Source organism: Vulpes lagopus, chromosome 8 (genome assembly GCF_018345385.1).
Source record: "Vulpes lagopus strain Blue_001 chromosome 8, ASM1834538v1, whole genome shotgun sequence".
Lineage (NCBI taxonomy): Eukaryota > Metazoa > Chordata > Mammalia > Carnivora > Canidae > Vulpes > Vulpes lagopus.
Window position 1 is genome coordinate 9270919 of NC_054831.1, and position 22801 is coordinate 9293719.

Genomic DNA, 22801 nt, shown 5'->3' on the forward strand with positions numbered 1-22801 from the left:
ATTTTAATATATTTAAAAATGTTTTTGTAATTAGTATGCTTCAAGATCTGTTTTGCTAACTTCAATTAAAAAGAAACTAATCTTGAAGTAATAGGACTGTATCAGAGTATGTAGTGTCTGAATAGTAGGAGGTGATGGATGGCATAGTAATACAAGAAAGTGTATGATCAAAATCTGGGCTGTTATGGAACTTATTTATGGAAAAATTACTTTTAAATTTTTATATGTCTAGTTTGTCTATTTGTAGATCTGATTTCATTATTTAAGTGTACATCATGTGCACATTATTAATAATAACCTAGTCAGCAATAGTTAAAAGCTTATTCCAGCTTGAGTTTCATGCTCTTCTGGTGACTTGCATGCAGCCTGTGGACATTATTAGATCTAGACAAGAATCAGGCAGATGCAGAATTCTGGGAGGGGTAATTTGAGATTAGGACTCTATCATCAGTCTGAGACTGAGAGGTGATTTTTTGTATCCCTAGCGTAGAGGGAAGAAATAAGAATGTGTTGAGCAGGAGAGAATTTAAGAGTTTAACTGTTGGCTTCACCTAAAGTCTTATAGGGACATCCACAGGGAGTTTAAATAATTAAATTATCTTTTCACCTCTTGAGGTATTGCCTGAGGAGTTTTTTTTTTTTTTTTTTTGCCTGAGGTGTTTAAAAGGGAAAAGGATTGAGTGTTGAGAGTTTTTCTTTATTGTAAGACAGCTGCTAAAAATAATTTAGCAATTTAAAGCTATAGTAATTTTAATATGTAAGTACTTTGAAAAACTACCAACGATTCCTAATAATTTTGAGGATTTAAAAAATAAATTAAATTTAGGAAAATGGGTCACCAAATTAAAAAAGAACCCTGAATGGAAATAAGTATCATTGACCTCTTTGTTCAGAAGGCTTTATTTTCACATTTTATTTTTTTAAAGATTTATTTATATTAGAAAAATCACAGGTGCCCACGAGTGTGGGGAGAGACAGAGGGAAATAGGGGGCAGAGCAGAGTCCCCACTGAGTGGGGAGCCATATATGGAGCTTGATCTCCAGACCTGGGCTGAGATTGAGAGTAGGATGCTCAAATGACTGAACCACTCAGGCTCTACAGAAGGCCTTTATTTTACATCGCAAATTTAAAGAATCATAGTATTTTTGTATACCAGGTCAGAATCAGAATTAATTTAGCCAAGTTACATTTTACTAAAGTTACACATAAGTTTTAAAAAACAGCAGTTTTCCCGCCACATTGTCCGTTCCCTTTGCTGATTATTTTGGTATTTATTTCCATACTTATAGATTATGTGCTTATATGTTTATTGGTTGGGTTTTTTTCAGTTTGAGCACTATTGCCTGCCCTTTATGAAAGAGTTATTATATCTCTGTACCCACCAATAGCATCATGTGTACACTTCCTCTCTGCCCAGTCATGATCAGTGCCCAATATTTGGATGGATGCATAAGTACCATTTACAGAGTCGGAGGGTACTTTTCTTATGTATTATTTTCTTGATTGAAACCATTATTTTGTTGATGATGTTTTCCTTTTCTGTATATCCATTACTTCAAATTCCTTAGTAATTGTCTAAATCTTTTCTCAAGCTGTCTACTTCCTTTAGTTAAATTGTCCTGAAGAAATAAGGCTGCTGGTGGCTGCTCTTTAATGCCTACTTCTCGGCTTTTATTTAGCCTCGCTATTTTCTTCAGAGCTTTCTGTTTTCAAATCCCATGTGTCTTTTCCTTGTTTACTATTTTGTTTTGGTGGAATGTTTCTTCCAACTTGCTTTCTAAGAAAATGCTTATGAGATTCTTAAAAGCTTTTCTATTGTTTTCAGATTTTGAATGTCTGAAAGTATACAGCCTTGGTACTTGTTTGATTGGTTATAGAGTGCTGGATTATACATTTTTCTTACAAATTTTGAAGATTCACATTATTTTTAAGCTTTCAATACTGGAAACATTTTGATTCCTGATCTATTGTATATATAACTCATTTTTCTGGAAGTTTGCAGATCTTTATCTCCATTATTTAGACATAACATTGATATTGCCACAGCTGTGGATTTGGTCTCATTTCTCGTTAGGGTCACCAGCAGTCCTGGTTTCACTTGGGTCTGAGATATTCCCCAAGACTCAGGACTCAGCCTTAAAATGAGGGTTAGAGCCAAGCAAACCAGAATTCTTGTTTACTGTATCCTTGTTTCTTTTCTCTTTCTAGATCTATTATTTTGGATGATTGTCCTCTTGGAAAGTTCTGATGTTTTCATTCTGGCTTTGCTTTTTCTGGTAGATTTCTTCAACTTCTTCCAGCCTTTCTATTGATTTTTTTTTCTGTTGGTTTTATTTCAAGAGGTTATTTTGTCCTCATTTTCTTTTTATTATGGATGCATTTATTTGGAGGACATTAATGGTTAGTTTTACATGGTCCTCTTGAAGTGTCTTTGGGGAGGAAGTTTCGATTTTCATACTGGGAATTTTTCTCAGGTTTTGGTAATTCCTGTTGGTTTCCTCATACTCAAGTGTTGGGCAACCAAAAACCTAATCTGTAGGCTCCAAGCACATAGAGGAGATTTCACTGAAACCCATTCTCTAGTGATCTGGTTGGGCTAGTCATTACGAAATATCTTCTATCATTATTTTTAGATTTTTTTCCTTTGGTGAAATTCCACAGAGAAGATTCCTTTACACTCCTTCCTATAGGTAAAAGCTGAACTGACCGAGATCTGGGGGCCGAACAGGAAAAGAGGCCTGGGAAAGAGGCCATCTGTCATCTAATCTATTTATACCTGATCCCCCTCCCCAGCTCTCATTTTGGTATGGCGCACCTAGATACAACTGTGTGCTTGAATGGAGAATTTCTTTTTCCTGAAGAATAGAGGTCTTCTGTTTTGCTGGGTCAGCAGAGAGTTATCCAGCTGTGCAAATGGGGGAGGGGAAGTTAGGGTTCTGACTGCTTTATAAACAGCCTGTCAACCAATACTCAGTTTTTATTCCAGAGTCATCCCATTGACTGGTACCATCAATTCTTGAACAACTTTGTGGGATTCTGAGTGTCATTCTCCTTGCTAATTTTATCTGTTTGCTACTTTCGGTTTTCTGGAGTTTCTAGGACTGGAGTTTCTACTTTTCATCTTAAAAATTATGTTGTGATAGTGATCTCTTCCATTCTACTCATCCTTATGGATTTATGCTTTGAATTCTCTTGATGTGAGTTTTCTGGAGTTTCTGGAGAGGGTATAGGAGTGATTGCATGTGTCCAGTTGTCTTTAGCCAGAAGGCGCGCACTTTTGTGTATATGCGCATACTTTTTCAAAATTTGGAGCTTGTTCTAACTCACAGTAGAGTGCCCATTATAAGCCAGACTCCATGCTAGACATGTGACACACATTAAATTTTATTTTTATGACCATAGAATAAGGTAGTATCTGTATTATAGGTATGAAGAAACCAAAGTGCTTTATTTGTCTAAACACTATACCTTTTTCCTTTCAAAAAACCAAGTTTATATCATTTGAATGGCTGTAAGTGGACATATCCTAATTCAGCTCATTCCCAATTAATGGGCATTTACATTGTTCTAAATATTTTTGATTGACTAGAGCTTTGTGATTTACATCTCGTTAGGTTTCTCGTTATCTCGTTAGGTTTCTGGTTATGTTCTTTTAAAATATTGATATATATTTTAATATTGCCTGTAGAAATAAGTGAATTTACATTCCCACTAGTAGTATAAAATGCCAATCTGTTTATATACTTATTAGCTGAAATTATTTAGTGTTCCTGCAGTATTTTTTACCGTACTTGTGTTTATTTAACCATTTTCTATTACTGGACATTTAGCTCTCTTCCAGTATCTCATTATTAAAAATAATGCTTAGATGAATATCTTTGCACATTTCTAATGTGTTTAATTTGTATTGCCAAATCAATGCATGAAACTGCCATGCATTGACTAGAAAATAAAAACTTGGCTTAGAAAATTCCATTTGGGATTTAGCTTACTGTCATCTGCAAAACTCATCTTTTATTGTTACTGAATGATTTTAAAATAAACATCAATGATCCCTTTTTAATATACTAGGTTATTTTGCGTTTTGTGAGTTTATTTTTGGCAATGTAGCCATTAATAAGGATGTATACTTCATACTTGAAAGTAGGTAGCAACATCAAGTTGTGGTTTTTTTTTTTCTTAAGCAACATCAAGTTATACCAGGTTCTCATGGTTCTGTTTTGGCTGAAGGAGTCAAGATCTAGTTACTGAAAATATTCCCACTGTTAGTTAATTCTCCATTGCATGATTCTAAATTGAATTATTCATGTGTAATAGTACTCCTGTTATTTGTGTATTTTTTCCTTTTTATGAAGAAAAACCAAGTCATTCTGGATACTTTTTGAAACAGATTCAACATGCAAATAAATGGATAATTGATAGCTTTTAAAAATGTATAAACAAATTGGGGATTTGCATTTCAAAACCCAACCTCTCCCAACCAATCCTAATCATCCTTTGATACTTTTTAAATATAAATGAATTGTAGCCGTTTTGAATACCCTGTTTAAAATAACTGGTATGTGTACCTTATTCACTAGTTTGTCTACTGTACCATTTTAAGATGGAGATGTGGGAGTATTACAAAAATGATAAGTCAAAAAAATAACTAATTCTAGAAAAATCAATACTTGGAAATGAGATTTAGCTCAGGTCTTCTTTAATACAAGGGATTTTATTTTGATTTGAAACTCTGTTGAGTCCATATTACTGTTCTTCCCTTTTCTTTTCAAAGTCCAGGTCAGTAATTATTATTTTCTTTATAGGCCTATATAGTAAATATTTTATATTTAACTGACCATATATATAGGGCTTTTTTTTTTTTTTTAAGATTTTATTTCTTTGAGAGAGCACAAGCAGGACAGGGGGAGGAGGAGAAGGGAGGGTGTCCATGCTGAGTACCAAGCCCGATGTGGAGCTTGATCTCATAACCCTGAGATCATGACCTGAGCCTAAGGCAGACGTTAACCAACTAACTGAGCCATCCAGGTTCCCCCAAATACAGTTTTTGTCACCTATTTTTATTTTTAATAACTCCTTAAAAGTGTAAAAAGCAAGCTAGTACAAAAACAGGTCGCCAGTTGGGTTTTGCGCCAGTTTGTCAACACTTAGCTTAGACTAAAAATTTTAATATAATTGCATATTATTTAAGGTATATGTATTACATGATATATGTAGTATACACAAACACTGATCAGTTCATAGGACTGGTAAAGCCTGTGGATTGGCTAGTGATAGGCTTGACTGGATCTAGGAGCTCAAATAAAGATGACCCTGTCAGTCCCAAGCCTGTTATGGCTCTCTCATCATCTCCTCTCCTCCCCAAAGATGTTATCCAGTCATTTATGTATTAAATTGTAAGAAAGTCCTTGCTTTCCTTGGATCATATGCCTATCTTTGAATAAATCGCTATTACAGAGGCAGGCTTGTAATTGGCTATGATGATAATAGTCCCACTTCTATAGTGTGAGTGTACCATGAATGGGACTTCCATCAGTATCATCTGGAGAAGGGGTAGGAGAGAGTTCCCAAAGGAATTTTTAAAAACAAAGGGTGTTCATAAAAAGGGTCCTGGACATTATACAGTAGATGTCTACTTGATCAGTTTTAAAAGTTACTTTAAAATGAATATGTAAGTTGGAGTATAAAAACATTCATGTAGTGTATTCAGTCATTATTCACTGAATAAAGGTCTTAGGTCAGTCTCTCCCTCACCTTGCCCGATTTTCAAACAACCGTATCTAATACATTGATACTCAGGCTTATTTTCACTATATAACAGAAGTAATCTTTAAGAAATTGGAACGCTTATTTATTACATTGTTATTTTATCTTATGGGGCTAAATTTTTGTGTCACTATATGTATAAACCATATCAAAGATTAGCATACTAATTTAATTCATGAGTTAAAAATAGAATAAAAGTATGGAAGTGAGCATGTATTGTCTGATTGTCTATTGCTACTTTTAAAGTAACTTAAGGAATTAATAATGAAAACTGTACCTTTCTAGGATTAATATTGTTCCTCCGCGGGTTATTTGTGTGCAGAAATAGGCAGATAATGATACTCGTGTTCATTCCTCCTGCAAATTACAAAATTGGAATCATTTCACAGTATTGTAATGCAAAGAGAAATACCTTTAAAAGTTTGAAGTGGAGAAGAAAAATTACTATATAAGTAGAAGGCACCAAGATCATAGCTCTTTTTATATTAGTAAGGACCCAGAGGAAAAAATAAGGCCCTCAATCTGCGCATTCTTTTAAGATGTTATATTTTAGAAATCCAAGGTTAGAGCTTGCATAAGAGATTTAGTTATTTCACATTTTGTATTTCCTAACTTTGCAAAAGAACTAATGTTTTTACAAAAGATGAAATCCTGAACTTTGAGTAAATTAGTTGTGAGTTAGGAATACTTGTACCCTTCCCCAACCCCCTAGAAAGAAATCACACAATATATTTGTAGGAATAATAATAATAATGTCAAGAGCTTTGATAAAAATACCTCTACATTGATACCGAACTTCGTTACACAGAGCCTTCATAGGCATTAATTTATTAATCAGATCAGCAGTATTCTGGATGTTTCTCATAGTGGCTTCATAAAAATAAATGATTAATGCAGCAAAACTGCATTAATGCATACAAAGCCTCTGCATGTGTGTGGGGGTGTGTGCGCGTGTGCATGCGTGTGTCCCCATGCACATGAATTTTGTTTTCAGTGGGTTGGTGGTTTATACTTAAAGTGTGTCCTCTTTTATTGAAATAATCCTTACTTGACCAGTAGAATGGAAGGAAACACATTTCGATTCTACAAAACTACTACAGTGTGTTTATATGAGAGTTTTAACATTTTCTAATTGAACCTGTAAGGCACAATATTAACTTTTGCCAGACGGATATTGAAGATGTAGTATATAGCCTCTGTTTTGGTTCAAAATAAACTTAGGAATTGTTTAGTTTAGATTATGCATCTTTAAGAAAGCCAGTTAATATTTTTATGTCTGAAAAGAATGAATAATCATAACTTTGTTTCTGAAAGTGCTTTTGAAAACTATGGCTAGTTTTCAAATTGTGAAGATAGTATGTTCCGGCATTGCTGAATGGCCAAAACAAAGTTGAGCTATATCTGTTTTCTAGGCAGAGCTTGCTCTGCAAACTACTTCAGCTTTCCTTTTTCCCAGAAAGTTTGAGGTTTGTAATCTTCTAAAAAAATGTTTTAGACTTTTGGAAGAATTTATAGAGTTCTTCCAACATTTGACTTGATTTACTTAGGAAGACTGATAAATTCGTAATTATCAATCTTTACACTTGTAAGGTGTTTCCTTGTTCCAGAGATACATGTAAAAGCTAGTTTTGTCTTCCATCCTGGGATTACAAATAGGGAAACCTCTTTTTCACTATGGAGCGTCATATATAATATCTCTTTTATCATGGGATTACCTTTCAGAAAGTAAAATATTTGGGCTTATCTCTCCTAGTTTATCAAGCAAATGGGATCATGTCAAATAGCCTGATAGTCATTTTACATTGCAGCATGATTATAAAAGCAGTTAAAAATACATGTCTACTCTGTTGTTTTGGTTTTCCTCTGCCCTTCTTTCTCTTTTTATTTTTCTCTTATTTATTCCAGAGAGTGTGCATTGGGGAGGGGTAGAGAGAAAGGGAGAGTAGAGTATCAAGCTGACTCTACACTGAGCACAGAGCAGTCCTGGGGCTTGATCTCAGAACACTGAGATTACCACCTGAGCTGAAACCAAGAGTTGGACACTTAACTGACTGTGCCACCTACATGCCTTCTACTTTTCTGTAATTTAATACATTTCTCTTATAATTTAACACCAATGATGGAAAAAGAAATTGTGGCACATCCATTTAAAGGAATACCTCTCCACAGAGAAAGGAATGGACTACTAATCTGTGCAGCAACATGAAATCTCCAAAACACTGTATGACCCCATTTTTCTGAAATTCTAGAATAGACAGCAATGACAGACAAGCAGATCAGTAGTTGCCATAAGAGTGGGCGAAGGGATTAATTGTAAGGGGGATGAAGAAACTTTTTAGAGTGATGGAAACATTTTGTTCTGATTGATATGTTGGTTGTATGGGTCAGTTCATTTTTTCAAGTCCATATTGATCCTCATATTTATAAAATGAGTACATTTTTATCATAAGGGAATGACATTTGAATGAAATTGTTTAAAAGAAAGTGAAACACCTACGTCATGACTTAAGTGAAAGTATAACAGATTGATCAAGAAGTATACTGTCTCCTCAGAAGCAATATCGTAGTAGCCCACAATACGTTTATTTGGATATCTTATTTTGAATGTCACTGGATAGATAATAAACATTTTTTACTAGTGTCCATTACTGTATCATGGTATGTATAGAAACATTTAGTGTCACATAAACTAATATTAGTGACAGTCATACAGGAGTTTTCATTTATTTTTTTAAAAAAGATTTTATTTATTCATGACAGACACAGAGAGAGAGAGAGAGGCAGAGACACAGGTAGAGGGAGAAGCAGGCTCTATGCAGGGAGCCCGATGCGGGACTCGATCCCAGGACTCCAGAATCATGCCCTGGGCTGAAGGCTGCGTGAAACTGCTGAGCCACCTGGGGATCCCCCATACAGGAGTTTTTAAAGTGCTTTAGAGGTGAAAACATCGGTGGAATGTTTTAAATAATGTGTGCTTATTTTTTTCCATAAAGTGTATATGTTTTTTAGTCTATTCTAATTCAGTTGCACAATTCAAATAGGTGAACATAATTTAATATTTTCTGAAACATTTAAAAATAATTTTCAGAATTTTTTAAATATTAAAAAATTGATAATAATTAGTTGAATATATTAAGCTAGTCTCATAATTTGTCCACATGTCATGTTCGTCTTTCAGGTGACAGGATGTGTGTCCAGACAAAGATAAAATAGTGTAGGGGCATTAGGCATTGGTTCGGGATCACATTAAGTAATTCTGGTGATATGTTATGTAGGAAATCAATCTGAAAACAAAATTGAGGGGCACCTGGGTGTCTCAGTGGGTTAAGTGTCTGTCTTTGGCTCAGGTCATGATCCCAGGGTTCTGGGATCAAGTACCCTGCCCGGCTCCCTATTTGATGGGAAGCCTGCTTCTCCTTTTCCCTCTGCCTGCAGCTCCCCCTGCTTGTGCTCTCTCTCTCTCTCTCTCTCTCTCTCTGTCAAATAAGTAAAATCTTTAAGAAATATAAAAATAAATAATTAAAAAACACAAAATTGAAATTTAAGAAACCCTTAGGCCAATCTTCTTTCCCCACTTTTTGTCCCCTTTATGTCAGTTTCAGGAGTCTTGGATAACCTTTCACAAAAATTACTTTGGGGGAAAAATGTCTTGAAAGGTGTTCAGATCTCTCGATTGCAATGTCTGTCTGAACATAGATTTTTTGTCCTTATAGTTTGTTTAGTGGTTAAAGATTTTTTAATAGTGTGCTTTTCATTTAACATTTTGATTTTATATATATGGTATAGGGACCGTCCTAAGTTAAATGAACTGAAGTTTAAAATGAAGCATCTTGGGCAGCCCGGGTGGCTCTGCGGTTTAGTGCTGCCTTCGGCCCGGGGTGTGATCCTGGAGACCCGGGATCAAGTCCCACATCAGGCTCCCTGCATGGAGCCTGCTTCTCCCCCTGCCTGTGTCTCTGCCTCTCTCTTTCTCTCTCTGTGTGTCTCTCATGAATAAATAAATAAAGTCTTTAAAAAATGAAATGCAAATAAAATGAAGCATCTTAAAGGGTCAGGAAGATGCCTAGAATCTTTTTTTTCCACCTCTTACTCATATGCTTTACTGGTGTTTTTTAACAAAATCAAGACTAAGAAATTTCTGATCTTCCACTTTGAAGGAGTGAAATGGTCAAAAATTAAAAGTTCCTGGGGAAAGCACCTGAGTGGCTCAGTTCATGATCTCAGGGTCCTGGGATTCAGCCCGACTTTGGGCTCCCTGTGCATCAGGAGTCTGTTTCCCCCTCTCCCCTCCCTCTTCGTGTTCTCTTTCTCAAAGAAAGAAATAAAATCTTTAAAAAAAAAAAAGTTCTGGGAGAGGGGGGTGGGGGTGGGGGAACAAGTGACTTGGAGAATTGTTAGAATTATGTAATTAGTCTCTGAAAAAGGAAACACTCTTTAAGGTGATGCTTTAGTTGTCATGGAAATAAACTTTTTCACTTGGAGGCCTTTCGCTATATATTAGAGGTCTTTGTGTAGATAGAACACACCACCCATTCTGTCATCATGTAGGATAACATCTTATGGGTGAGGGGGAGGGTGAACCAATGCTCTGGCCTCCCCATTGTTTATGAAATAGTAATAAACTTCACTTAATTCCTGTATCTTTTTAGGATCTGTTAGCCCTATGCAAGGTTTTTGTTAGTAGTTTCCAGAATAACATGTAAAGTGTATTCAGTTGACTTTTCCCCCTAATTATTCCATTAACCTGTACACTGGACATTCTAATAATGCTCCAGTGTATTTTCCATGCCAATGGAGCAGTGTAAAAAAAAAGCATTTTGTTCTCTCGTAGTCTTAATTGGTGAACTTTGTATAAAAAAATGAAATGGGACAGTTAAAAGTGTAGTAAGGTGCTAATGAATGAAAATGATAAATAAAAAATGTTAAATTTAGTACAGCCTTGAAATACAGAGTAAATGCAAAAAAAATCTTAGCTTTAGTTAGTGGAGGAGTAGAGAGATTAAGAATGTTTAAAGGGGAAGTTAATGAGGGGAAAAGGACTGTCACTTGTGATGTGGGATAGCTCAAGGTAAGGTGGGGGCCAAGCAGGATTTATCCAAGTACCAGATAGACAGAATTTTAGCAGCTTGCTAGGGAGGCCTTGGAAGATGCAGTGGGCTTTTGACCTGAAGAATTTGGTAGTTCTTAATTTATGCTAACTTATTTTTTAAAAATGTACTTTTGAATTTCACATGTATAGGTTTAAGAAAATCTACCAAGAAGCGCAGTGAATCCCCACCTGCTGAGCTCCCCAGTTTGAGGCGGAGCACACGCCAAAAGACCACGGGCTCCTGTGCTAGTGCCAGGTAAACCACATTGGGTTTTTCCAGTTTATGATCCAGTTCTTTATCTTCTGCTCAGCTTTCATCAGAATCCTTCACTTTCTGAGTTTTCAAAAATTACTGAAATTTTCACTTGAGTATCCAGTATAAATGAATTCTCCCCAATGTTTATTTACCTGTTCTTGTTAAATATGAATCATGCTGTTTTACTCTTACCCTCTACCTTTTCCTCTGCTGCTAAATAATTTTCACAGTTATTGCCAATAGTTGGACATTTCATTGTTTTCAGAGTTCCAGTTGGCCAATAAATCTCTAATGAGCATCTTCATGCAGATTTGGGTTATTTTTTTAAAGGTAGCTAAATTTCCCAATAGTGTGATTAATGGATCAAAAGGGATGCCTGTTTTAATGGCTGTAATATTGTCTAATTAGTTTCTGAACGTGTTGGCACCACCTGAGTTTAATGGATAAGGGGGAAGAGATGTACTTGATTTTCATTTTGTATTATGACACCTGCCCCTCGAGGAATGTCAGTGTCTTGCACGTGCTTTCATGGCTCCCAATTCCTGTTTCCCCCCACTTGCTGTTTTGGATCTCATTTTCAGAAAATCAATTGCCTTTGATATGATAGTTTGTTATTTCAGGTACTTTTATTAACTGATTTGAGAATCTTAGGTTAAATTTAAAAATCCTTAAAAAAAAAAAAAAACTTCCTCACATTTTCAGGTGTGTCAGTCACTCACACACCCTTGTGTGGTTAATTACTCACAGCTGGGTAGGACTTGTCCCCTTTTCTGTGGTGTTTGTTCGTTCTTCTAAGTGTGCCAAAAACCAGGGATCAGGCGCAAATGATTTCAGTTTGCCTTTCCCCTACTTTTGGGTGAGCTGAAAGGTGTTTTAGCTCTTCTCTTGTTTCTCCTCTAAGATAAGCGACCGTGACTGCTCTTGGTGGTAGGTACAATAGTGACATAAAGAAACCATATGAAAAAAAAAAAAAAAAAAAAAGAAACCATATGACTAGTTGCAAGTCATCAGAAAAGGACTCCTGCCACTTAAATCTCTACTTTTCCACTTATTTTCTATCTGGATTGTTTAAAATGTTACTTAAAATATGTGGAGTTTGTGTACCTGTTTGCTTTTGAGCTTTCTTGGCAATAGTTTTACAGGAACTCAGAAAATTTTATAGTTCTTCACAGCTTTTGTCTCATTGTGGGCTACATTTGAATCTGGTTTGCCCAGAGTTTATAATCTGCGATACAAACTGAATTCACCGTAGTTGAAAATTAATTTTAAGTTGATGTGAAGTCAAGTAATCTAGTATCCCTTCTTTGCTGCCTCCTTTCCTCCTCCTCATGACCCCTTTCTTAGTGCTTGTGAAATTACATACAGTTTACATGGTCATACTCTACACAAGCTGTCTAGCCACCTGCCTGGAAGGCTCTTCATTTCAAACTTATTCTGAACTAGTTGTGATTCCTCTTAAATGTAGTACTTTCACATCCTGCTTCAGCTGTATCTTCTTCATCTCTCTTTAGACCTATAGTTCTTGAGGACAGCAACCAAAGTGTTCAGTGCAGTGTGTGTCACATGATTCGTGCAAGTTGAATATTAAGTAGCTGAATTAATTTGAATCCCACTAATTTGTAGTTTGGTAAATTGGGGCTGGGGTGAGCTATTTCTGTGGAAGAAAAAATTGGCTAAGCAAATCCCTGTGTAGGGAGAATTTTTACTACTTAGAAGAACCAACTCTTCTAGTACTCCTTGGTAATTCAGAGCCTTCATTCATAGGTCACTTATGCCTGCTGCTTTTTTGTTGCTTACTGACCAGCATCTAATTCTGCAGCAGGGATCCCTGGGTGGCGCAGCGGTTTAGTGCCTGCCTTTGGCTTGGGGCGCGATCCTGGAGACCCGGGATCGAATCCCACGTCGGGCTCCTGGTGCATGGAGCCTGCTTCTCCCTCTGCCTGTGTCTCTGCCTCTCTCTCTCTCTCTCTCTCTCACTATCATAAATTAAAAAAAAAATTCTGCAGCAGTTTGAGTTTGGTCTAAAACATTTCCTTAGTAGAGTGTTTCTTCATTTCCTAAGGTAATTCAGAGGGCTGCTATTTAAACAATAGCAAGTTGTAATTGTTTGGGGGAAATCCTTTGTTTTTATTTTATTTGCTGACTGATTTCTCTACTAAAATAGAAAAAAATCATCAATAAAATGTAATTTGCTTCATGAGAAATGACTGACCATTCTTTCCAAATTATGCTGTGACTTAATCCTCAGAGTCATCTCTATGTATTTCTAAATGGTAAATATTTTTTAAAGGATGGAGCGCTTGTTCATTATTAGGGTAGTTCTTTCTTTGGTGATTTAACTTATCTGGGACTTTGGTGATAGGAGTTTCTCCTACCTTTTCCTCTTCTAAACTCCCCTCCCCCCCCCCAACACATATTGTCAAGTGTAAAGTCTGTATATTGATCCACTATTTAGCCTAGAATAGAGATCTATTTTAAATGAGTTGAGTTCTCTCAGCAGGAGTCAATTTTCCATTTAAAGTTTAAAAACATTTAAACATTTGAAGTGTTTAAAAATCATTTCTGTCTGTAAGGATGACAACAGCTCACAGCACCACAAAAGCATGTATTGTGACCGCCATGTAACTTGAAAGAATTTTAAATATACAAAGTCTTAGTTGTTACCATAATGATTTTCTGCAACAATTTCTATGTAAAAAGAAGAAACTGGCTTTGTGCTCCATGCATTGGAGCTTTGTGCTGTGTGGACATTGCTCCTGGTCACTGGTAGTGCTGCCTCTGATGGGACTTTTCTGTTGTAGTCGGAGAGGCTCTGGCCTGGGCAAAAGAGGAGCAGCTGAAGCTCGTCGACAGGAGAAGATGGCGGACCCTGAAAGCAGCCAGGAGACCGTGAATTCTTCAGCTGCACGGACAGACGAAACTCCCCAGGGAGCTGCAGGTAGCTTGGCACTTTGGAGCCTTAAAATGCATTTATGTATCTTACCAATTGGGTTAAAGATAAATTACCTTGTGGGCATGGCAAGTAGAATGCAAGAGAGGGGACAGAGGTATACTCAATGTTACCATCAGATGAACTTTTTGTTCTTTTTTGTTTTACTTTATAGGTTTGGTTTTTTTGATGAGTTGGATTCATTTGTTGTTTTTGATTTCTATTTCTTTTCCAAAACCATGTTTATACTAATTACATTCAAAGGGCCGTTAGGAGCGATGTCACCTTCTGTGAAGTTTATTCTGTATCAGTGCAGAGAAACCATTCTTGCCTAGTGATTGTTTGAAAATTTAAGTTCATAATAAGAAGTAAGGATATGGCTTAAATTGCTTCTTCATATACATGTAAATATTAATGGAGAATGTTGGAACCCCTAGAATGTAATAAGTGTTCCTTTGGAAAGGAACTTTAAGAATGCAATTTATGTTCTTATGGGCTTATTTTTATTCTTCTTGATACCTTAGCACAACAGAAATTAGGCTGCCCACTACCCCTTTCAGCTTTAAATATGTATTGATCACCAATAGGAAAAGAAGGCTAATACTTCAGAGGTTAATTGTGGCCAACAGGTTTTAAAATGTAACCTGTAATGAGCATTTCTGACGTTAAGAAACACATGAGAAAATGTTTCAGTTCATCCTTGTGAACATGGGTATCATGAGTCCTTTCTGGCAGTATGATACACATGGGCTTAGGTGTAGGTATGTTCTTATTTTTCCATAACAGTCTTTCATGTAACATTAGCGTGTATGCTAGTTAGTTTTCTTTCATGCCTGTGGTGGAGCCTATGTCCTAGTTTGCCAGGAAGATTCTGATTTGCCCACTGCTATTCATATTTTATGCTTCTTGTCTCAGCTTTGTCAAGCTTAACAGTTTTACCAATGTCTTTTCCTGGTTTTGTATGAATAGTGGCATGGCGAACTTGAACCATCTCTTCTGGTGGGAGGGGACCTTTTTTACATACTTTTTTTTTTTTTTTTTTAAGAATAGTTTATCTGAAGGGTTAAATTTGAGAGAAAGTATAGTCCATTGCACATACAACTCATTGAAGCTCTTGATGACACAGAGGCTATGCTTCCCAGTGTTTAATGTTTATTTCAAGTCTGCATATGGAAGTGGGGCAGTTCCCACATGGATGACAGAAATGGAGCTGCTTGCTGAGTGTGTTGTTAAAGCAGAGTCATTACAGTAATTATCATAGCTAATATTTGTAGAGTGTACACTGTTGCAGATACGGTATTAAGGACTCATTCTCCTTTAGTACTAAGTTCAAAACAATGCAGAGGTGTAAGTGCTGTTCTCATTTTACAAATGAGGGGAAACTGAGGTACATAATGGTTACGGTTGCCCAGTCGTGGAAATCAGAAATTCAGGTTTACCATAAGAAGGGCACATTTCTAAAGGCTGTGTCCTTCCACTTCCCCCACAGTCAGAAGAGTTAGTTTAAATTAGAGAGGAAGACAAAGCATGAGAGGCTCCTGACTCTGGGAAACAGACTGAGGGCCACAGGAGGGGAGGTGGGCAGGGGGATGGGGTAATTGGGTGACAGGAATCTAGGAGTGAACATGATGTGATGAGCACTGGTTATTATTACTGTATGCTGACAAATTAAATTTAAATTAAAAAAAAATAACAACTTAAAAAAAGAGCTAGTTCATTTCATATTGATATCCCCTGGAGGCCAGAATGTGGGGGTAGTGTGTAAAGTTTTGGTCCTGGTATATTTACCTGAGAGGATAAAAGCTTCAGGGAATTAGGTTCATAGACGGCCTCCTAAATGTTTGTGTTCCTTGTCGTTGAGATTCACAATTATGGTGTGATCTCAGTATTTTCCACGTTTGCAGAAAAGATACACATGGCACTCCTTCATTTCACTTTGGAAGCAGAATGCCTTGTGGATGCTACAGAAATAATTTGCCAGCTCACTGAAGTAGTGCTGTGGGAAGAAGCAAATTCCTTTACATTAAGTTCTTCAGTGTAATGTGTTTTAGTTTCTTCGTATGTAAAGTTACAATTTAAAGAGAAAAACTTCTAAGGTAGTGTGAGGATAAATCAATGGTGGTAACTTAAAGCATCTTTGGGCAATTATCCATTCACAGACAGCTCTTCGACAGTTGGTGTAAGACTCTTTATTGGAAACATTTATGTTGAAATAATGTTTTTACTAATTTAAAGAGATTGATTATCTTTAGTATATTTTGTGTTTTTTCCCCTTAATAATATTACTTATTATTATAAGTGTTACTTCTTTTTTGAGAACCCATCTTCCTGACCTTTTTCAATGAAGCCATTGAAATAAGCATATTTCTTTATATACATGTAGTAATAAAGCGTTGCTCCATCTTTGGCAGACTTGGTCATATCGTCCTGACTTGGCAAGTGTTGACACTTAGGAAAATTTGTTGATATCAGTGTGCCTGGCTCTTCATAGAAGAGATGCTAACAAGCTCTTGGAATTGAAAAGTTAGGTGTTCCCTGCATTTTCCCAACACCTGGCAGGTTAAGTGTTGGACTTTATCAGAGCTGTGTACCTTTTCATAGTGGCAATAAAGTCTTGAAAATACTAGAGACACTAAAGTTGAGAAGTCAGGTATTCCTCCTTACACCTGCAAAGCAAGGCAAGGAAAAATAGCCCATGTTCTGGCACCTGATTTCACATTGAGAATCTTAATTTCACAAGAAAAGAACAGGGTCAGTTTGTAAGAAGAAAGCAATCCAGTTTTAGAAGTTTTTATCTAAAAAAAGTAGTTAATGACTACTTTTTGTTGGAATCCCTAAAAATTAGAAGCTTCAGTATCACCTGATACCAGGGCCCATTAAGGCATGCTTACATTACTAGTAGTTATTCCTTTGGCCTTGCCCAAAGGTTTTCATTACACTCTTACAGAAAAGTCCTTCTGCCTCTTACAATTAGGGATCTGGTAAGTCTTTAAAGTTCCTGTGAACTACAATTGAATTCTATCAGTTTTCTAATATTTTACTTGCTTTCTGCATAGGAAGCCTTATCGTTAAGGTATAAAAACATAGGGTTCTGTGATCAATTTCTTGTGTTCTAACTTAAATATTTTTTCCATTGTTTTCATTCACCTGTGTATTGGAAACTATCTTACATGGTGCTGTGAAGATATGCTACAGAGTAGTTGGGGGAGATACTGGTTTAAACAAACAAAAATTGACACCTCTTAAAAATGTAGCATTGGATTTTCTCTGCTGATAATCTTATGTTTATACTTGTGTCAGGACAGATCTTGTGCACGTTGCTCAAGGAGGTTTGATTCCTAAAGAATTTTGTCAATGGACTCCTGTTTGTTGATGTCATCTCCTTACCTGTGTGACTTTAGAAACAGCCACCCACAGGCCAGACTAGTTTCGTTTATCTGATTTTGTAATACTTATAGGGAACTATAGTAGAAAAATGATTAATATTTGCCATCAATGGGCTGGAGAAGGATCTTTTCTTCTTTGGGTTCAGTGACTGATTTCTGTCAAAACAGGCCCTCTTCCTCCATGAAGAATCACATGGAGACCGTCTACTAAACTAAACAAACAAACAAAAAAATCACCTTCCCAAGTGAATTTTTACTGACGTTGTTTTTCTTAAAAAAGATGTGTTGCCAGAGGATGCTCTATTTTATTTTATTTTTTAAAAAAAGATTTTCTTTATTCATGAGAGAGAGAGAGAAAGTGGCAGAGGCAGAGACACCGGCAGAGGGAGCAGCAGGCTCCATGCAGGGAGCCCGACGTGGGACTCGATCCCGGGTCTCCAGGATCACGCCCCAGGCTGAAGGTGTCGCTAAACCTCTGAGCCACCCGGGCTGCCCAGAGGGTGCTTAAAACAAAACAAAACAAAACAAAAACTACTTCATTTGTTAAAAACTGTATTTGCCCTGCACATAACTGGAAGAGTTTAAAAGCAAGTTTAAGAGTCACTTTAACAAATTCAGTCATGATTCGAACCTTAATAACAGTTATTTGTTAACAAGCTTTCTGTTTAATGTGAAGAAGCAGCTGTACTGGAATGAAAAATGAGTAGTGAAGGACATATTTAAGGGGCGAATAGCGTACAGTACTAGAGTATAACGTCCTGCGGTCAGGTCTCTGATCTGTGGGTAGCAGTCTGACTTTGGGCAAGTACCCTCAAAGTCACAGGCCACAGTTACCTCACATGTATGGAAAAGCTTACATTGCCTCCCCGTGTGTTTGTAAGGAAACAAATAGACACAGACTGCAGATGGTTTATAAATGCCACCTATAGCATTCTAGAGTGCATTTACTCTTTCCACCAGCTCCCCTCCAGAAGTGTGGATTTTGTTAAACTCTGATACGCTTTAATATTAGCATTTCTGGTTCACCTGTAACTATAAACCAGGGGGTGCTAACATTTCCTGTAAAGGGCCAGATAGTTGACGTGTTAGGCTTTATACATGCTCTTTTGGAACTATCTAGCTCTGTGGTTGTAGCATGAAAGCAGCCACAGATAATATGTAATACAGTGAGTTTGGCTGTTTTTCAATAAAATGTTATTTACAAAATGATGTGCTGGATTGAATTTGGCCCATGGGCCATAGTTTGCTGACTCCTGTTCTTAAACCATACATTTTTCTATGAATTTTTTTGAAATCTCAGTGAAATCATAGAAAGTGCTTGATGAGGTGTGATGAAAACCCTTAAGAAAATATAGAGTTGGTGGCTCGTATATTAGCATCTCTTCAGAATATCCCTGTAAATTCACGTGTTATCCATGTACTTTTAACAGTGAACATTGTTCTGGACTGACGTGTCATCTGGTGAGTGTGCAGGGCTTAGGGTATTGTGGATAATCTGGTCATACACAGGTTGATTGTACAGAAAACACGCTTAACGACTCAACAGATACCAAGGAGGAACAGTAAAACTGCTCGTTCTGGAGGAATATACTTTGGTCTTTCAGATTCCTGATAGAATCACCTTCCCTTTGCTTAAGCTGAATTGTTGGTCAGGCTAGCTCTTTGGTTTGTAGAATCCTTCTAAATCCAACTCTGTTTTTCAGTGCTTGCTTTGACATCCTAGTTTTCCTCTTCTTTGTACTTTAGTGCTTTGCTGCTAGTTGGAACTGTGTATCTTCAATATTTTGTCCTGGAAATGGTACAATCTGCCTGCTCTGAGAGAAAACGTGGAAGTGATTGTGTCAAGACCACAGCCCCGAAGTAAAGGCAGGCTGAAGAAGACCCACATCTGCCCACGACGTTTCCCCCAGATACCAGTTTTGCTCTCTGTTCTGTTTGTGACTAATTGCCTGTCCAGTAAACCTCACAGTGGTTTTGGCAGTGTGATCTGCATGGACTTTTGGTAGTTGAGTTTAAGACAAGACTTAATTTATGAACAATTTCAGAGACATGAGAAATCTGTCAAAGCCATGGATGGACAAGATTGTGTTTTTATGCCTGTTGAACACTGAGATAATTGAGCCATCCTTTCATTCACAGAAGCAACAGGATGAAATCTGGAACACCTGAGTGTGCAACAGGCAGACACACTTAATTGCCTTTATTCGCAGTAGTCTGTCTATAGTACTCTGCTCTTTTTTTTTTTTTTTTTTTTAAAGATAAACCAGACCTAAGGAGTTTGAATGTTCCTCTCCTAACCCTTACCTTCTTTTTTCTCCCCCCTTTGAAGCCTCTAGTTCTGTTGCAGGGGCTGTGGGCATGACCACCTCTGGGGAGAGTGAATCCGATGATTCTGAGATGGGACGACTACAAGGTAAAGACAGTTAATGAGCTTACAAGAAACCGTTATCAGAGGCTGCCTATGACTTCTCTTCTTTCTTGAAATTAATTTAGATAAGCTTATTTAAACATGCTCTAGCAATGTGTGTACTTCCAAAAAAGCTGCTTATTTATGATTATTTGGATTTGGAAGATGATCTGTCTTGCTCTTAAACTATTTAGACAGAATCTTATATATGTATTTTATATGTTTGTAAAATGTTCTATTATGGTTGCTTGTATAGCTGGTAATACTTTAAGGTCTTGAAAAGGTGATAACTTAATATGTTGTTCTCTGGTACCTAATAACAGTGCATCCCAGTGGGGTGTTTTTGCTGTGTTCTTTTGTGTTCTTGATTATCTATTTTAAAATGAAAGCGTATACCTAAATACCAGGTATTTTAATGATCTGCTTTTTATTATTTTTTTTTTAATGATCTGCTTTTTAAAAAGCAGCCTTATATTCTGTATTTTTATTGTCTTCAGACTGTTGGTTTCTATGATAGATCCTCAGTGTAAGGCTCACAGCAATCTCTTCTTGACTAGAAGTCTTGTGAACACATTTTTTCTCACCTTTTATACCTGATAAAAATAATTTTCCATATGTTTTTAGAAGATCTTATGACCACATCTGATTGGGAAATGATATCAGCAGAAGGAAAGCAACATAAGGGCACTTAACCTATAATTTCATCAAAATAAATTCTTTTTTTTTTTTTTTTTTTTATAATTATGGCAGCTTGGTGCATTTTTTTTTTTAATTTTTATTTATTTATGATAGAGAGAGAGAGAGGCAGAGACACAGGCAGAGGGAGAATCAGGCTCCATGCACCGGGAGCCCGACGTGGGATTCGATCCCGAGACTCCAGGATCGCGCCCTGGGCCAAAGGCAGGCGCTAAACCGCTGCGCCACCCAGGGATCCCTCAAAATAAATTCTTACTGTGGGTTTTTCTTGGATCATTTGATACAGTTCCCTCTGACACTGATATTTACCATCTCCATAAAACCTTAACATGCCTTGGAACTGGCCATGGGTGTTGTGACTTATATTAATTAATATCTAAGAGTGATCTTGAAAGTTTAATGTAGTTTCTCTTAAAGTTAAAAATGGAAAGTAACTATCTAAATCAGTCATGTGAGATGAATTAGTTGCTTGAAAGTTTTATATAAGATGAACTGCATTCACAATTCAACTGTTCTCCATGCTTTTCTTTTCTCTTTAGCTTTGTTAGAGGCCAGGGGTCTTCCTCCTCATCTGTTTGGCCCTCTCGGTCCTCGGATGTCACAACTTTTCCATAGAACAATTGGAAGCGGAGCTAGTAAGTGAATACTCTTAAATTTGCCCTCCCCTCAAACGTTTAATAATTAGGTGAGTGCTGTCTTTAATCTTTATCTATTGCTGTAAGAGGCTTTCATGAACTTTAACCTGTTTTTTAAAAATAGGGTTTGTGTACATTCTTGCTTTCATTTTTTTATTTTTTTTCATTCTTGCTTTTAAACGCAGTAACTCCAGGTTCTTCTGTACTTCTGTACTTTCTTTTTTTTTTTTTTTTTTTGATTGCTGAATTGGAGTCATTAGAAAATCATCCAGAGTTTATGTCAAGATTGAATCTTTGTTTAACTCCAGCAAAGTAAAGAATCTCAGATGATTTACATTGATTATATTATAGCATCTGATTGCATGATTTGCATAGATTTGAATCTTGAATTTTTTGTGGCATAATAAAGTTTTAATCCATAAGACAGTCAGTTGTAGCATGAGCCGGAGAGAAAAGATTTCTCAGCAGAATTACCAGTCACTAGACTCATTTAATCAAATTAACATATTATAATCCAGAGATCTTGTCATATATGGTAGACAAAACAGTGACTCGAAGTGGCAGTTTGTAACAAGAATAACTTTTGCATAATTACAAATCCAGTTAAATTCTTTCTGGTATAGAATACTATCTTTAGCTTCCTTAAACAAAATTTACATTTAAACATTTTTTTAATAACTCCATTGATAATGTTTCCATATAATCAGGCTATTTTTAGACTTTAATCTTAATTAATTTCAACATTTCTAAGGTGGTAACTGAAGTCTGTTAACTCTGACTTTACTAATATGTGCTCATATAATTTTCCATCAAATACTCAAAATTCTTTGTTTTTTGTTTTTTTCCAAACATAATGCAGTGAGTATGTGTGAGCACATATGCTCACATATGTGTATTTATACTTAAGTCCTTTTCAAGTTTCTGGCCTTAGTATTTGACAGGAAATTTAAGAAGCAGCTGGTATGTTTGGTTTGGTTTTCCTTTTGCTGCCGTGACACTCCGCTCTCAGATATCATACCCTGTTGCAGAGTTCTCATGAACCCTTGAAGGAGAATTCTTACTTGGTGTCATTTATTAGGTACTAGGATTGTCCTGAGTCATGAACAGCATAATACACAGAGTTGTTTCCCACATGGAGCTTCCATGCTAGAGGGTGACCCTGGCAATAAAGACAGTTTTCCTACAGAAAAGTATCAGGTAGAATTAGTGCAGTGGAGGAAAATAAAGCACGGATGTAGGTTGGCTCGTGAGGGGGTGTAGTTAGGCTGGTTAGAGGACCCTTCTCTGAGGCAGGGTGAATTTGTGGATTCCCAAATGAAGTGAGGAAACCAGCTGAGTACAGGTCTGAGGGAAGAGGACATGTACCACCAGAGGTGGAAATTAACTTGGCATGTTTGAGAAATAGCACGAGGGACTTGTGGAAAGTGAATTTGTAGCTGATTAGTCTGAGAGGGGTCGAGACTCACTAGGTCATGTAGGGCTTGGCAGGCTGGCAGCAAGCGGGGGTTTATTTTTTTTAAAGGTCTCATTTATTTTATTCATGAGAGACAGGGAGAGAGAGGCAGAGACACAGGCAGAGGGAGAAGCAGGCTCCATGCGGGGAGCCCGACGTGGAACTCAATCCCTGGTGGTGCCC

At 36.8% G+C, this 22801-nt stretch overlaps 1 protein-coding gene across 23 annotated transcripts in view; it reads left to right on the forward strand.

Annotated features, from left to right (window-relative positions):
• The window catches only part of TRIP12 (thyroid hormone receptor interactor 12), a 146087-nt gene that overhangs the window by 65524 nt on the left and 57762 nt on the right, over positions 1 to 22801 (forward strand). For all 23 annotated transcript variants that reach the window (XM_041767694.1, XM_041767698.1, XM_041767701.1 and 20 more), the window contains 4 exons: positions 11007 to 11112; positions 13914 to 14050; positions 19757 to 19840; positions 21070 to 21165. In XM_041767694.1, coding sequence (XP_041623628.1) covers positions 11007 to 11112; positions 13914 to 14050; positions 19757 to 19840; positions 21070 to 21165 — 423 coding nt within the window. The remainder of the gene's footprint in view (positions 1 to 11006; positions 11113 to 13913; positions 14051 to 19756; positions 19841 to 21069; positions 21166 to 22801) is intronic.